The sequence below is a fragment of the Heterodontus francisci genome, chromosome 10 (assembly GCF_036365525.1).
Source record: "Heterodontus francisci isolate sHetFra1 chromosome 10, sHetFra1.hap1, whole genome shotgun sequence".
Taxonomy (NCBI): Eukaryota; Metazoa; Chordata; class Chondrichthyes; order Heterodontiformes; family Heterodontidae; genus Heterodontus; species Heterodontus francisci.
The window spans coordinates 108,147,809-108,163,881 of NC_090380.1; the positions used below are offsets into that span (position 1 = coordinate 108,147,809).

The following is a 16,073-nucleotide window of genomic DNA, read 5'->3' on the forward strand; positions in this document are numbered from 1 at the left end:
TTGAGGGTTAAGTTGTCAGGCCATGCAGCTGCACATTTCCAAACAGCAGGAAACTTCTGTGTTGCATCAGCTTATCTCTTCACAAATTGGTGTCAGATTGGCACATTAGACTAGCAAAAACAAGAGCACAAAGAATTGGAGGTGACCTTGTGACATGGATCAGTAAATGTTTGGGATATAGGGTTCATTCACTGATTGGCAGGAAGTGAAAAGTGGTGCTCCCCAAGGTTCTGTACTGAGACCTCAGCTTTTCCGCATATTTAGTAATCGTTTGGATGATGGAATAAGAGTTGTATATCCAAGTGAGCAGGTGATACTACGTCAGAAGGCACAATATGTTGCGTGGATGGAAGCAGAAGCTGCAAAGAAACAGACAGATTAAATAAGTGGATTGCCACTTGAAGGCAATAGACTTACAGGGCTGGGGAGTGGGACTGACTGAGTAGCTCTGTGGAGAGCCGGCATGGACTCGATGGGCCGAATGGCGCCCTTCTGTGCCGTAAATGACAAAGTATGGCAGGTGGAGTTCAATGCGGCAGACTGAGAGATATCCATTTTGGAACACTTACTTCATGGCGAGAGGTGGATTTAGGTGTTGTTACGATCACCTGGTTTATGATTTGTATTAATATTTTAGTTTTGGAGAATTAAATGTGCAGCTGTAAGAATTTCAAAAAGTTGGAGACCACCCAAGATTTAAAGTTCAAAGATGTCTCCATGAGACAGAGAGCCATAAAACTTGATTCGTTTAGTTTGAAGTTGGAAGCAGAACATCTGGAAAATATTGCTTTGTTTTATTAGCGATATCAATTATTCATGTGAATATCAGAAATCAAAGATGTCTTGTGAGTTGGAGGTAATTAGCTTAACTTGCTATGGGATATGGGACATCCCATATCTACCACAAGCTGTAGAGACAGATGCAGGGAGTGCCTGTTGGCGTTTTGACCTGTGTGCTTGCTGACAAGCGGTTGACTTTTGGAAAGCTGTTCACTTCAGACAGGCTGCTGGCCACAAAGAAAGTAGGGGTCTTTTGGACAGCTATTGGCTTTGGGCTCAGGAGCAAGGAAGCCATCAGGAACCAGAAGAGTTTCTGTTTTGAGTAAGGTCTGTGCTCAAACTGGGAAGTCCAGTTTCAGGAAGTGTTGGAAGAGAACTGGAGGATTTACCTAGCCGGAAGCAAGAGGGAGAATCTCTGCAGATCTGAGACTTTGGAAGATAGCAGAGAAACTAGGGAATAGAATTGAATTCCTAAGAGCTGTGGTATGCTTTGGATTGGTCTAGCAGAAGTGAACAAACTATCGAGATACTGTAACATATAGAGGAACTCTTGGGGTGGAAAGTAAAAGTCAGGCGAGGGTGTTCTGTTGAGATTTAGAGTTTGAAGTATACGACTTCATGTTCTGTTAAGATTTTAAGTTTAAAATATAAATGTTTCCAAATAGTGATGTTTAGTAGTGTTTTGCTTTAACTCTCAAAGCTTTTTGTTTAAAAAAATGAAATCTTGTGGTATAATTCTCTCAGTGATAACTTTTAAAAAGAAAAAGGTTAAATTGCCTGTTAACAGTTCTCAACAGGATCGTAACAGTTTCCATTTACAAAAATCACTAAAAGCTAGTGCAGTGGTACAAAAAGTTAATGGGACGATGGCCTTCGTCTCATGGGCAGCTGGAATGCAAGTGAGAAAGACTGCATGATATTGCGGCTTAAAGGGTTACATGATGACGACAGGTTGTGTAAACCTTGAGCTTAGAATGCAGAGGGTTGATCTAATCAAGGTGTTTAAAATGATAAAAGGATTCAATGGGGTAGACACAGAGAAATGATTTCGTCTGGTGAGGGGAAATAAAGAATGATTATCTTGGAGCTAGGCCATTTAGGAGTGAAAATCTGGAGTTTACACCCAAAAACGTCTATGGATACTGGCTTAAATTGAAATTCTCAAGACTGACATGGATATATTTTTGTTAGGCAAGAGTATCAGACCCACCAGCTGTCCATGTTTCTGCTTTAAAGACATCTGCAAATGCGACATGAAGTCCTGCGACACTGACCACAAGTCGTCGGAGTCAGTTGCCAGTGAGTGATCGCCAGAGCTGACAGACAGCCATAAAGGAGGGGCTAAAGAGTGGCGAGTCGAAGAGACTTAGCAGTTGGCAGGAAAAAAGTGTAACAGCCCCAACCAATGTTATCTGCAGCACCTGTGGAAGAGTCTGTCACTCCAGAATTGGCCTTTATAGCCACTGCTCCACAAACCACTGACCACCTCTAAGCACTTACCCATTGTCTCTTGAGACAAGGAGGCCAAAGAAGACTATCAAGAAATATGGAGAAAAGGATCATACCACCGAATAATACAGTACAGAAGAACATAAAACAACTTAATAGGAGCAGGAATGGACAATTCAGCCTAGAGTCTGCTCTGCCATTCAATACGATCATGGCTGATCTACCTCAAATCTACTTTCCTGCCCACTCTCCATATCCCTTGATTCCCTGAAAGATCAAAAATCTCTCAGTCTTGCATCCATAACCCCCTGGAGTAGATAATTCCAAAGATTCACAACCCTTTGAGTTAAGAAATTTCTCATCAGGCCTAACTAATTGACCCCTTATCCTGAGATTGTTCTAGATTCCCCAGCCAGTGGAAACCACCTCTCAGTGTCTACCCTGTCAAGTACCTTCAGAATCTTGTATGTCTCAATGAGATCACCTTTCATTCTTCTCAACTCCAGGAGTAGAGGCTCAATTTACTCAGCCTCTCATTATAGGACAAACCTCTAATCCCAGGAACTAATGTAGTATACTGCCACCAATGCAAGTTTTTCCTTCCTTCGATATGGAGGCCAAAACTGTGCACAGTTATCGGGGTGTGGTCTCAAAGTCCTATAGAATTGTAGCAAGACTTCCTTATTCTTGTACTCCAATCCCCTCGAAATAAAGGCAAATATGCGTTTTGTCTTCCTAATTGTATGCTGTACCTGTGTTAACTTTGTGCGTCCCTTAGAACAAAAGAAAATTACAGCACAGGAACAGGCCCTTCGGCCCTCCAAGCCTGCGCTGATCCAGATCCTCTATCTAAACATGTCGCCTATTTTCTAAGGGTCCGTATCTCTTTGCTTCCTGCCCATTCATGTATCTGTCCAGATACATCTTAAAAGACGCTATCGTGCCCGCGTCTACCACCTCCGCTGGCAACGCGTTCCAGGCACCCACCACCCTCTGCATAAAGAACTTTCCACGCATATCCCCCCTAAACTTTTCCCCTCTCACTTTGAACTCGTGACCCCTAGTAATTGAATCCCCCACTCTGGGGAAAAAGCTTCTTGCTATCCACCCTGTCTATACCTCTCATGATTTTGTACACCTCAATCAGGTCCCCCCTCAACCTCTGTCTTTCTAATGAAAATAATCCTAATTTACTCAACCTCTCTTCATAGCTAGCGCCCTCCATACCAGGCAACATCCTGGTGAACCTCCTCTGCACCCTCTCCAAAGCATCCACATCCTTTTGGTAATGTGGCGACCAGAACTGCACGCAGTATTCCAAATGTGGCCGAACCAAAGTCTTATACGACTGTAACATGACCTGCCAACTCTTGTACTCAATACCCCGTCCGATGAAGGAAAGCATGACGTATGCCTTCTTGACCACTCTATTGACCTGCGTTGCCACCTTCAGGGAACAATGGACCTGAACACCCAAATCTCTCTGTACATGAATTTTCCCCAGGACTTTTCCATTTACTGTATAGTTCACTCTTGAATTGGATCTTCCAAAATGCACCACCTCGCATTTGCCCTGATTGAACTCCATCTGCCATTTCTCTGCCCAACTGTCCAGTCTATCTATATTCTGCTGTATTCTCTGACAGTCCCCTTCACTCTGCTACTCCACCAATCTTAGTGTCGTCTGCAAACTTGCTAATCAGACCACCTATACTTTCCTCCAAATCATTTATGTATATCACAAACAACAGTGGTCCCAGCACGGATCCCTGTGGAACACCACTGGTCACACGTCTCCATTTTGAGAAACTCCCTTCCACTGTTACCCTCTGTCTCCTGTTGCCCAGCCAGTTCTTTATCCATCTAGCTAGTACACCTTGGACCCCATGCGCCTTCACTTTCTCCATCAGCCTACCATGGGGAACCTTATCAAACGCATTACTGAAGTCCATGTATACGACATCTACAGCCCTTCCCTCATCAATCCCTTATTTTTTTTTTAGATTTAGAGATACAGCACTGAAACGGGCCCTTCGGCCCACCGAGTCTGTGCCGACCAACAACCACCCGTTTATACTAATCCTACACTAATCCCATATTCCTATCACATCCCCACCTGTCCCTATATATTTCCCTACCACCTACCTATACTAGGGGCAATTTATAATGGCCAATTAACCTATCAACCTGCAAGTCTTTGGCTTGTGGGAGGAAACCGGAGCACCCGGAGGAAACCCACGCAGACACAGGGAGAACTTGCAAACTCCGCACAGGCAGTACCCAGAATCGAACCCAGGTCCCTGGAGCTGTGAGGCTGCGGTGCTAACCACTGCGCCACTGTGCCGCCTATGAGAACATCCGAGACTCCTCTGAACATCGATATTTAAAAGTATACCACCTTTTAAAAAAATATTCTGCTTTTCTATTCTTACTACCAAAGTGAATAACGTCATACTTCCCCACATTATACTCCATCCGCCACCTAGCTGTCCACTCACTTAACCTGTCTATACTTATTTGCAGCCTGTATTCTTCTCATAGCTTACATTCCCACCTAACTTTGTATCATCAGCAAACTTAGATAATTGCTCTGTCGCTTCATCGAAGTCAGATTATAAACAGCTGAGGCCCCAGTACTGATTCCTGTTGCACTCCACTAGTTACAGACTGCCAACTTGAAAATGCCCCATTTATCCTTACTCTCTGCTTCCTGCCCATTAACCCATTCTCCATCCATGCTAATACCCACAACTCCATGAGCCCTTATCTTGAATATAAACCTTTTGCATGGCATAGGTGGCAGCCATTCGGCTTATTGTGGCTGTGCTGGCTCTTTGGCAGAGCTTCCAATTGATCCCACTCCCCTGATCTTTCTTCATATCACCATCACTAATCTTGATAATCTTTGAGTTTCTTCTTGTCTGGCGCTTATATTTATATTGGAATTCATTAGCATTTTAGGCAATATTATAAACCACAGAATACAATTCAGTGGCTTGCTAGGGACGGGATTCTAGTGGATTAACAGCTTGTTATTGACTGTTATAATAATTAGTGTTTAACAGTGATGGATTGAGATTTTACATATTGTAAGCCTTCATATTAGTTTTATAAAACAGGACATCTAAATTTTAAAGGATACTGAAATGTACAACACCTTGCATTAATATAGCATCTTCAACACAGAAAACATCCCATGAAGCTTTACAGAAGGGGGAGTGTGAATAACTAAAAGGGATAAAAAGGGACAGACACTGAGCCACAGTCGAAGTATTAGGAAAAATGACTAGGAGCTTGTTCAAAAAGTTGGGCTCCAAGAATATTTTAAAAGATGGAGAGAAATGAAGAAATTTAGTCCAGGATATGAAGCCAAGGTGCCTAAAGGTTCTGCCACCAATTGTGGCGAGATGGGGTTGGATGAAAAAAAAAAAGATTTGAGGACCAAAGGACGCAGTGTGAAATGGGAATAAGTGACCAAAAGGCTCTGCCATTAATCGTATGGTAATGAAAATCTGCCATTAATAGTGTGGTGATGAAAATGGTGGCTGGGGTGGAGTTTGCAGGGTGGAATGCACATAAGCCAAGAGTTGCAAGGAGCAGAACATTTAGGCAGTAAAGATAATAGATCCAACTGAAATGGCAGAACAGGTTAGAGGGGCTGAATGACCTACTCCTGTTCCTATTAACACTGTTAGTATATTATGTTGCTCAAGGATCACCAATATTAAAACCCACTTGCTGCTCTAATCTCTCCTTACCTGTCCTATTCCCAGGTGAACTTCTATCTTCACCAGAGATCCGTGGAGCACGTGGGACTTTGGCAGACTTGGGTGTTCCGGTGAAGACTTTGATGGTGGTGGGAGTTGCTGACTGCACAGTGGCAGGAATTATTTGGACAGCTGAAAAGAAAGTATTAAAGTGTAAGTGAGCTGCATTAGGCAGATGGTGCACAGAACCTCACACCAATGTTCAGCTCACAAAATGAAACCCATAATTTACAGAACTACATGGACACCAGTTAAGGTGGTTAAATTCCAACAGCTCTTTCCCTTTCAGCAGCAAAATACAGAAACTCATGAAAATAGAGCTAGAGCTGAAGCTAAACATTTACAAACGCCTTCCAATCTTTCTTCAAAGTCAAACTGACCTCAAGCCGTACTTACTTCGAGAAAGTAGACTGTGACCTTAAAAGCTGGATCGCTTAAACACTGGTGCACCTTAGCAGAACATATTGCAAGTTACATGGTAAAACACTCCATCATTATAAACAGTACATCACACTCCAAGTAACGCTGCAGGGTGTTTTTGCATAGAATTTACAGCACAACAGGCCATTCAACCCTACTGCTCTGTGCTCATGTAGGGAAGCCCAGCGAAGACGAAGGAACAGTGATGTATTCCCAAGTCAGGATAGTGAGAGACTTGGAGGGGAACTTGCAGGTTTGAAAGATGCTGTTTGAAGCAGCCTTGGGGAGTTGCTGCAGTGCATCTTGTATATGGTTAAACACTACATACATGCTAATAAAAGCAAAATACTGCAGATGCTGGAAATCTGAGATAAAAACAAGAAATGCTGGAAATACTAAGCAGGTCTAGCAGCATCTGTGGAAAGAGAAGCAGAATTAACATTTCAGGTCAGTGACCCTTCTTCAGAAATGACCTGACAATACACAGTGTTGCACGGGGTGGATGGCGTGCCAATCAAGTGGGTTGCTTTGTTCTGAACGGTCTTGAGCTTACAGTGTTGTTGGAGCTACGCTCATCCAGACAAGTGGAGAGTATTCAATCACTCTACTGCCTTGTAGATGGTGGAAAGGCTTTAGGAGTCAGATGGTGAGTCACTCACCGCAGAATTCCCAGTCTCTGACCTTCTCTTGTAGCTAGTACAGTTGAGTATCTGGTCGTTGATAGTGGGGAATTTACAACGGCAATGCTATTGAATGTGAAACATAGAAAAATAGGAGCAGGAGTAGGCCATTCAGCCCTTCGAGCCTGCACCGCCATTCAATATGATCACGGCTGATCATCCAAACTCAGTACCCTGTTCTCGCTTTCTCCCCGTATCCCTTGATCCCTTTAGCCCCAAGAACTAGATCTAACTCCTTCTTGAATATAGTTAATGATTTGGCGTCAACTGCTTTCCGTGGTAGAGAATTCCACAGGTTCACCACTCGCTAGGTGAAGAAATCCCTCCTCATCTCAGTCCTAAATGGCTTACACCTTATCCTTAGACTGTGAGCCCTGGTCCTAGACTCCTCCACCATCGGCAACATCCTTCCTGCATCTAGTCTGTCCAGTCCTGTTAGAATTTTGTACGTTTATATGAGATCCCCTCTCATTCTTCTAAACTTTAGCATATACAAGCCTCATTGACCCAATCTCTCTTCATACGTCAGTCCTGCCATCCCAGGAATCAATTTGGTGAGCCTGCCCTACTCCCTCCATAGCAAGAACATCCTTCCTCAGATAAGACGACCAAAACTGCACACAATACTACAGATGTGGTCTCATCAAGGCCTTGCATAACTGCAGCAAGACATCCTTGTTCCTGTACTCGAATCCTCTCGCTATGAAGGTCAACATACCATTTGCCTTCTTAACTGCCTGCTGCACCTGCATGCTTACTTTCAGCGACTGGTTCACAAGGACACCCAGGTTTCGCTGCACCTCCCCCCTTCCCAATCTATTGCTGTTCAGATAATAATGTGCCTGTTTTTGCCACCAAAATGGATAACCTCATTTATCCACATTATACTGCATCTATGTATTTGCCCACTCACTCAACCTGTTCAAAATCACACTGCAGCTTCTCTGCATCCTCCTCAGCTCCCACTCAGCTTCATGTTGTCTGGGGAGATTGTTAGATTCTGTCTTGAAGAGGTTCTTTGCCTAGTACTTGTGTGGCATGAACGTTACTCGTCACTTCTCAGCCAAAGCCTGAATGTTGTCCAGGTCTTGCTGCATGTGGTCACGAACTGCTTCGTTATGAGAGGAGTTGCAAATGGTACTGAATATTGTGCAATCTTCAGTAAACGTCCCAATTCGAACCTTATGCTGGAGGGCAGGTCATTGCTGAAGCAGCTGAAGATGGTTAGGCCAAAGACAGTACTCTGAGGAGCTCCTGTAGTGATGTTCTGGGACTGAGATGACTGGCATCAAACAACCACAATCATCTTCCTTTGCACTGGATATGACTCCCGCCAGTGGACAGGACATTCCTGGGTCATTTTCCACTGTCAGGTAGATGCAAGTTTTGCAGCTCTATTGGAACAGCTTGACTAAACGGGTGGTTCGTTGTGGAGCCCAAGTCTTCAGCATTACAGCCAGGATGTTGTCAGGGACCATAGCATATGCTGTAGCCTGTGCATTCAGGACGGTGCTGAGATGGATCATCCACTTGGCATTTCTAGCTGAAGATGGTTGCAAAAATGTTTCCGCCTCCTCTTTTGCACTCATATTGGATCCACCATCATTTAGGATGGGGATGTTCAATGAACTTCTCCTTCCATCAGTTGGTTAACTGGCCACGACCATTCATGACTGGATGTGGCAGGTCTGCAGAGCTTTTATCTGATCCATTGGTTGTGGGATTGCTTAGCTCTACCGCATGCATGTAGTCCTGTACGATAGCTGTACCAGGTTGGCACCTCATTTTAGGTACACCTGATGCTGCTTCTGGCATGCTCTTCTGCTCTCCTTGTTGAACCAGGGTTGGTCTCCTGGCTTGATGGTAATGGTAGTGTGGAATATGCTTGGCCAGGAGATTACAGATTGTGGTTGAATACAATTCTGCAGCTGCTAATGGCCCACAGAACCTCATGGATTCCCAGCTTGATCTGCTTCAGAGAGTCAGTCATTTACAGCACAGAAGGAGGCCATCCATCTCATCGAGTCCATGCCAGCTCTCCACAGAGCTATCCGGTCAGTCCCACTCCCCCACTCGATCCCTGTAGCCCTGCAAGTCTATTTCTCTCCAGTGGCCATCCAACTTCCTCTTGAAGGTCATTGATTGTCTCTGCTTCCACCGCCCTTGTGGGCAGCAAGTTCCGAGTCATTACCACCCACTGTGAAAAAAAAGTGCTTCCTCATATTCCTCTGCACCTTTTGCCCAAAACTTTCAATGTGTCCCCCAGTCCTTGCACCATTTGTTAATGGGAACAGCTTTTCCTTGTCTAACTTATCTAAGCCTTCATAATCTTGTATACTTCTATTATATCTCCATTTGATCTCCTTTGTTCGAAGGAGAACAAACCCAGTTTTTTCAACCTAATCTTGTAACTAAAATCCACTATCCCTGGAACCATTCAGGTAAATCTCCTCTGCATCCCCACATCCATCCTGAAGCGTGATGACCAGAACTGGATGCAGTACTCCAGTTGGAGCAAGGGTTGGCATCCCTCCATCTACAAAAGGTGATGGACACGCAGCAAACAATCTATTTAGATGGGGTGTCCTCTCTTGGTGCACCTTTGCCGATGGTTGTGAAGGTCAATCCTTGAGAGGCAGGTTCTGCTACAACTGCCGCACGTGAAGCTGCCACATGACACGGAGTTGTTGTTTTTGATGTTGGCGCTTGTTGCCAAGCTGCTGTAGCAACTGGTCATCGAGGCAGTGCACACCAATCCACAGGATGTGTCGCCATTTTCCTCTTTCGCCAGTTAGTGACTCCCAGGTGCGATAGTCGACATTTAGGGCCTTCATGTTACACTTTCAAGCATCCTCGAAGCAGAGCTTTGGGTACCCCACTGGTTGTCTGGCCCCAGCTACCTCACCATACAGAAGGGCATGTGACTATCTTCCATCCTGCGGATGTGTCCGGTCCATCGAAGCCGCCTCTGTTTGATTGGTGCCAACACACTTGGGAACTCTGCCTCTGAGAGGACTGCCACATTTGAGAGATTTTTGTCCTGCCAGAATATACTCAATGCGCTGCAGACGGCGAAGATGGAAATTATTGAGCTTCTTTTCCTGGTACATGTAAGTCGCCCATGTTTCACAGCCATACAGCAAAGTGCTGAGAACACAGGCCTTATAAACCATCAGCTTGGTCCTAAGGGTCAGCTTGGTGTTATCCTATGCACATTTTGCAAGTTTGCCAAAGGTAATAGCTGCTTTCCCTATGCGTGCAGAGCTCCGCATCAAAGGACAGATTGTCTGTCACCATGGACCCAAGGTAGCAGAATTTGTTAACCACTTCCAGTGGGGAGCTATTTAGTGATCAGGGGCAGAAATGCATCACCTTGTCCCATAAGTCTTTGTTGCTGAGTTTCTGTGGAAGCAACTCATGTAGCATCAACGTAGAGGAGTTCTCTGATCAAGATATGATGTGTTCTGTCTTAGCTTTCAGCTTTGATAGATTGTAGAGCTTGCCATCTAACCTAGTGTGCAAGTAGCCTCCTTTCATATCTGCAGGGAAGGCGACGGTCAGGAGCCATGGAGATGATGATGCCAAACAGAGTTGGGGCTAGGACACAACCCTGTTTCACTCCATTCTTCACACAGAAACTGTTGGAAATGGAGCCATCAACTGTACAGAGCAGTGCATATTGTCATGGAAGGCGCAGACGAGTCTGAGGAGCTTCAGTTGGACAGCCAATTTTCCCAAAATCTTGTAGATCCCCGCTTTGCTGATGGTGTTGAATACCTTAGTGAGATCTACAAATGTAAAAGGGGTATACTCTGTTCCCTACACTTCTCTTGTAATTGGCATATGGAGAAGATCACATCCAGAATAGATCTGCCGGCACGGAAACTGCACTGCTCTTCCGGGCATGCTCCGTCTGCAAGTAAATTGAGTCTTTTAAGTAGGATCCAAGCAAAGGCCTTCCCCATGACACTAGGGAGTGAGATGCCCCTGTAGTTGTTGCAGTCTCCTCCGTCGCCTTTGTTTTGATATAGTGAGATGATTTTGGCATCACGCATCTCCTGCTAGAAAGTTGGAGGTTAACCAAAGTGTTATACAAGGTTCAGCATAACTTGCACACTTTTGTACTCAATGCCTCTATTTATGAAGCCCAAGATCCCATATACTTCACTAACCACTCTCGCAATATGTCCTGCCACCTTCAAAGATCTATGCACATGCACTCCCAGGTTCCTCTGTTCCTGTACACTCTTTAGAACTGTGCCATTAAGTAAACATTGCCTCTCCCCATTCCTTCTGCCAAAATGCATCACCTCACACTTGTCAGTATTAAATGACATCTACCACCTGTCTGCCCACTCCGCTAACCCATGTCCTGTTGCAGGCAGTTCATATCATCCTATTTGCCGCACCTCCAAGCTTGGTGTCACAGGCAAATTTTGAGATTCTACTCTATATTGCAAGATGCAAGTCATTTATATGTAGCAAAAAAAAGATCTGTTGTAAATCTACCCCAGTGCCACATAACATGATTGGCCAGGGGTGAGGGGGCATGTCCTTCATTTCCACATGGACTATGCGGTGATCACTACCAATAACGGTTATGGATGGATGAGTCTGTGACAGGTAGACCGGTGAGGATGAGTCAAGCATGTTTTCTCATGTTGGTTCTCTCACCACCGGCTGTAGGACCTGTCTGGCAGGTATGTCCTTCAGGACTCGACCAGCTCAGTAAGTAGTGCTGCGACTAAGCCACTCTTGGTGATAGACACTGAAGTCCCTCACGCAGGGCATATTCTGTGCCCTTGCTGCCCTTAGTGTTTCTCCCAAGTGGTGTTCAACATGGAGGAGCACAGATTCATTAGCATCTACTGTCCTCCCTCAGCTGATTAGCAGGTCGCTTCCTTGCCCATGTTTGACCTGATGCCACAAGACTTCATGGGGTCTGCAGTCAATATTGGAGAACTCCCAGGGCAACTCCCTCCTGACTACACACCACTGTGCTGCCACCTCTGCTGGGACAGGACATACCCAGGAATGGTGATCGAAGAGTCTGGGATGTTGGCTGAAAGGCAAGATCCTCTGAGTTTGGCTAAGTCAGGTTGTTGCTTGACTAGTTGGCACGTCCCCAGGAGGACGACTTTGAGGGGTTGACTGGGCTGGGCACCGATGCACAACAGACTGAACCAGCTACACCATTCGGATCCAGTCCAGACTGATGGGATGAAAGTCTCCTCTCGATGTTGGCTCTAAGGTATATGTATGAAGTTAGTCGAGCACACTGTCAACTCTGTTCCAGTGGGTATAAATAACCATCTCAAGGGATTGCTGTGACATGACACCCTATTTCCACATTTACCACAGGTGCTGGTGCACAAAATGGAAGGAGTAATTTAACATGATCCGCTTAACATCAGAAATCCCATAACCTCATGTAATAGAAAACAAATTGGTCTCAGTCACCGTATACATGTGGGGCCAAATATAAAAATTGTGGAAATGCAAAATGTAGTTCCCAAAATGTCAAAAACACATTACAAGAAAAACACAATCTCGACTTAAGCTGTGACCCAGATAATAACAAATCACTTGCCCGTCAATAACTCAGCAAATCTAAAAGCCTTACTCAGAGAGTCATTAATGTAGCTGATGGAAGTTGAAAGCTTGTGAAAATCAATATGGAACTGTTGTAAAACATGGCTGTTTATTGGTCAAATGAGCAAGCGGAGAGTAAACAGTTAAGAATTAAAACAAGCAATAGACGCACAACATATATTCTCTTTCTAATGCAGAAAGATGTATTTCAAGTCAAGTACTCACGTTGGTCAATTGTAACGGTTGCTATTTCACCCGTGTGCTCCTGGCTTGCCAACACGTCTGTAGGGCAGAAACAAGCTTCATTAATTAATTTACCAAAGTAGTTTAATCTGTCTGTTCAACTAACCTCACTATACCCCCAAATACAAAATGAAATTCTGTTGTGTGTGCAAATTTATTCAGTGAAAATGTTAGCTTCAATCATAGGTCTGTGCTGAATTAGGTGCTCAGCAGGGGCAAATAAGATGTTAGAATTAGGTTCAACACACCCCATATGGGTACGTAAGGGATGGGGAAAAAGGGCAGCAGGGGTGTTGGGAGATGAAGAATCAGCCAGGGTCATGGAAGAGGGAGACACACAGACATCTATTTGACAGCAGTTCCCAAACCTGTGACCTCCACTACCTAGAAGGACAAAGGGAGCAGGTGCAAAGAAACACCGCCTCCAAGCTTCCCCCACCCCCGCAACTCCCAAGTCACACGATCTGACTTGGCCATATATCAATTTTCTTTCATTGCGTTGGATCAAAATCTTGAACTCCCTATCCAATTAGGAGAGTGGGAGTAACTTCACCACACTGACTGCAACAGTTCAAGGCAGCAGCTCACCATCTTAAGGGAAATGAAGGATGGATAATAAATAAAAGCAAAATACTGCTGATGCTGAAAATCTGAAATAAAAACAGAAAAAGTGCTGCAAAAAACTCAGGTCTGGCAGGATCTGTGGAGACAGAAGCAGAGTTAACGTTTCAGGTCAGTGACCTTGCACCAGAAAAGGTGGATAATAAATGCTGGCCTTGCCAACGGATGCCCAAATAGCAAGGATAAATTCAAAACTTATATATATTGTATATATTGCATGTCTGGCAAGGACAGGATTAGCTGCAGTGCCAAAAATGCTGTTGGGGCAACTGAAGGGCATGAAATAGTTAACCATGATGTACAGGAAAAATAAGTTAATTGAGACTTTGACTCATGATCAGCTTGGAGGACATTAACAACTGGACAATGCCATAAGTCAACTGAAATTATACATCCTGATCAGTTCCTGGCAAGAATGGAAGACACATTGAATCAATCGTCACCATAGAGGATACACATTACTTACTCCCTCCCATTTCCTGATTTACAGCTATTTCTGGGAAGTTAAGAAAAATACAATTACCAGGGAAGTGGTACTGAACAAATTGTTGGAGCTGCGGGCTGACAAATCCCCGGGTCCTGATGGACTTCATCCTAGGGTCCTAAAAGAAGTGGCTAGTGAGATAGTGGATGCGTTGGTGTTAATTTTCCAAAATTCCCTAGATTCAGGGAAGGTTTCGCTAGACTGAAAAATAGCAAATGTAACTCCTTTATTCAAAAAGAGAGGGAGACAGAAGGCAGGAAACTACAGGTCAATTAGCTTAACATCTGTTGGAAGAAATGTTAGAAGCTATTAAAGATGTTATAGCAGGGCACTTAGAAAAGTGTAAGGTAATCAGGCAGAGTCAACATGATTTTGCGAAAGGGAAATCATATTTAACCAATTTATTGGAGTTCTTTGAAGTAGTAACATGCCATGGATAATGGAGAACCAGTGGATGTACTGTACTTAGATTTCCAGAAGGCATTTGGTGAGGTGTCACATCAAAGGTTATTGCGGAAAATAAAAGCTCATTGTGTACGATTAAAGCTAACATTTTGGCATGGATAGAAGATTGGCTAGCTAACAGGGAACAAAGAGCAGGTATAAATGGGTCATTTTCTGGTTAACGAGATGTAATGAGTGGTGTGCTGCAGGGGCCTCAACTTTTTACAATTTATATAAATGACTTTTCAGAAGGAGTTTGAATTTTCAGAAGGCGCTCGATAAGGTGCCACATAAAAGGTTATTGCACAAAATAAGAGCTCACAGTATTGGGGGTAATGTGTTGGCATGGATTGAGGATTGGCTAATACACAGAAGGCAGAGAGTTGAGATCAATGGGTCTTTTTCAGGTTGGAAAGTCGTAACTAGTGGGGTGCCATAAGGATCAGTCCCAGGGACTCAACTATTTACTATCTATATTAATGACTTGGAGGCAGGGACAGAGTGTAGTGCATCCAAGTTTGCTGACGATACAAAAATAGGTGGGAAGGCATGTTATGATGAGGACACAAAGAACCTGCAAAGGGATATAGACAAGTTAAGTGAATGGGCAAAAACTTGGCAGATGGAATTCAATGTGGGAAAGTGTGAGGTCATCCACTTTGGTAGGAAGAATAAAAGGCAGATTATTATTTAGATGGAGAAAGACTACAAAATACTCCAGTACAGAGGGACCTGGGTGTTCTTGTACATGAAACACAAAAGGTTAGCATGCAGGTGCAGCAAGTAATTAGGAAGGCAAATGGAATTTTGGCCTTTATTGCTAGCAGGTTAGAGTTTAAAAATAGGGAAGTCTTAGTGAGGCCACACCTGCAGTACTGTGCACAGTTTTGGTCCCCGTATTTAAGGAAGGATATACGAGCATTGGAAGCAGTTCAGAAAAGGTTCACTAGGCTGATTCCTGGGATGAAGGGGTCGTCTTATCAAGAACGGCTGAACAGGTTAGGCCTTTATTCATCGGAGTTTAGAAGAATGAGAGGTGATCTTGCAGAAACATTTTAAGGGGGCTTGACAGGGTAGATGTTGAGAATATGTTTCCACTGGTGGGGGAATCTTGAACTAGAGGACACAGTTACAGAATAAGGGGGCACACATTTAAAACTGAGATGCAAAGAAATTTCTTCTCTCAGAGGGTGGTGAATCTCTGGAATTCTCTACCTCAGAGTGGTGGAGGTTAAGTCATTAAATGTACTTAAGGAGGAGGTAGATAGATTTTTGAAATCCCGGGGATTCGAGGGGTATGTGGAGTAGGCCCAAAAGAGGAGTTGAGTGAGGCCTGAGACAGATCAGCCATGATCTTATTGAATGGCGGGGCAGGCTTGAGGGGCTGGATGGTCTACTCCTGCTCCTATTTCTTATGTTCTCATGACTTGGATGAAGGGACTGAAGGTATGGTTGCTAAATTTGCTGATGACACAAAGATAGGTAGGAAAGTAAGTTGTGAAGAGGACATAAGGAGACTATAAAGGGATATAGGTAGGTTAAACGAGTGGGCAAAGATCTGGCAAATGGAGTATAATGAGAGAAAATGTGAAA

The 16,073-nt window shown here is 44.2% G+C and overlaps 1 protein-coding gene across 3 annotated transcripts in view; it reads right to left on the reverse strand.

The window, feature by feature from the left end:
* The window catches only part of gabpa (GA binding protein transcription factor subunit alpha), a 63,224-nt gene that overhangs the window by 10,844 nt on the left and 36,307 nt on the right, over positions 1-16,073 (reverse strand). For all 3 annotated transcript variants that reach the window (XM_068041254.1, XM_068041252.1, XM_068041253.1), the window contains exons 8-9: positions 12,914-12,970; positions 5,988-6,128 (exon numbers count right to left, since the gene is read on the reverse strand). In XM_068041254.1, coding sequence (XP_067897355.1) covers positions 5,988-6,128; positions 12,914-12,970 — 198 coding nt within the window. The remainder of the gene's footprint in view (positions 1-5,987; positions 6,129-12,913; positions 12,971-16,073) is intronic.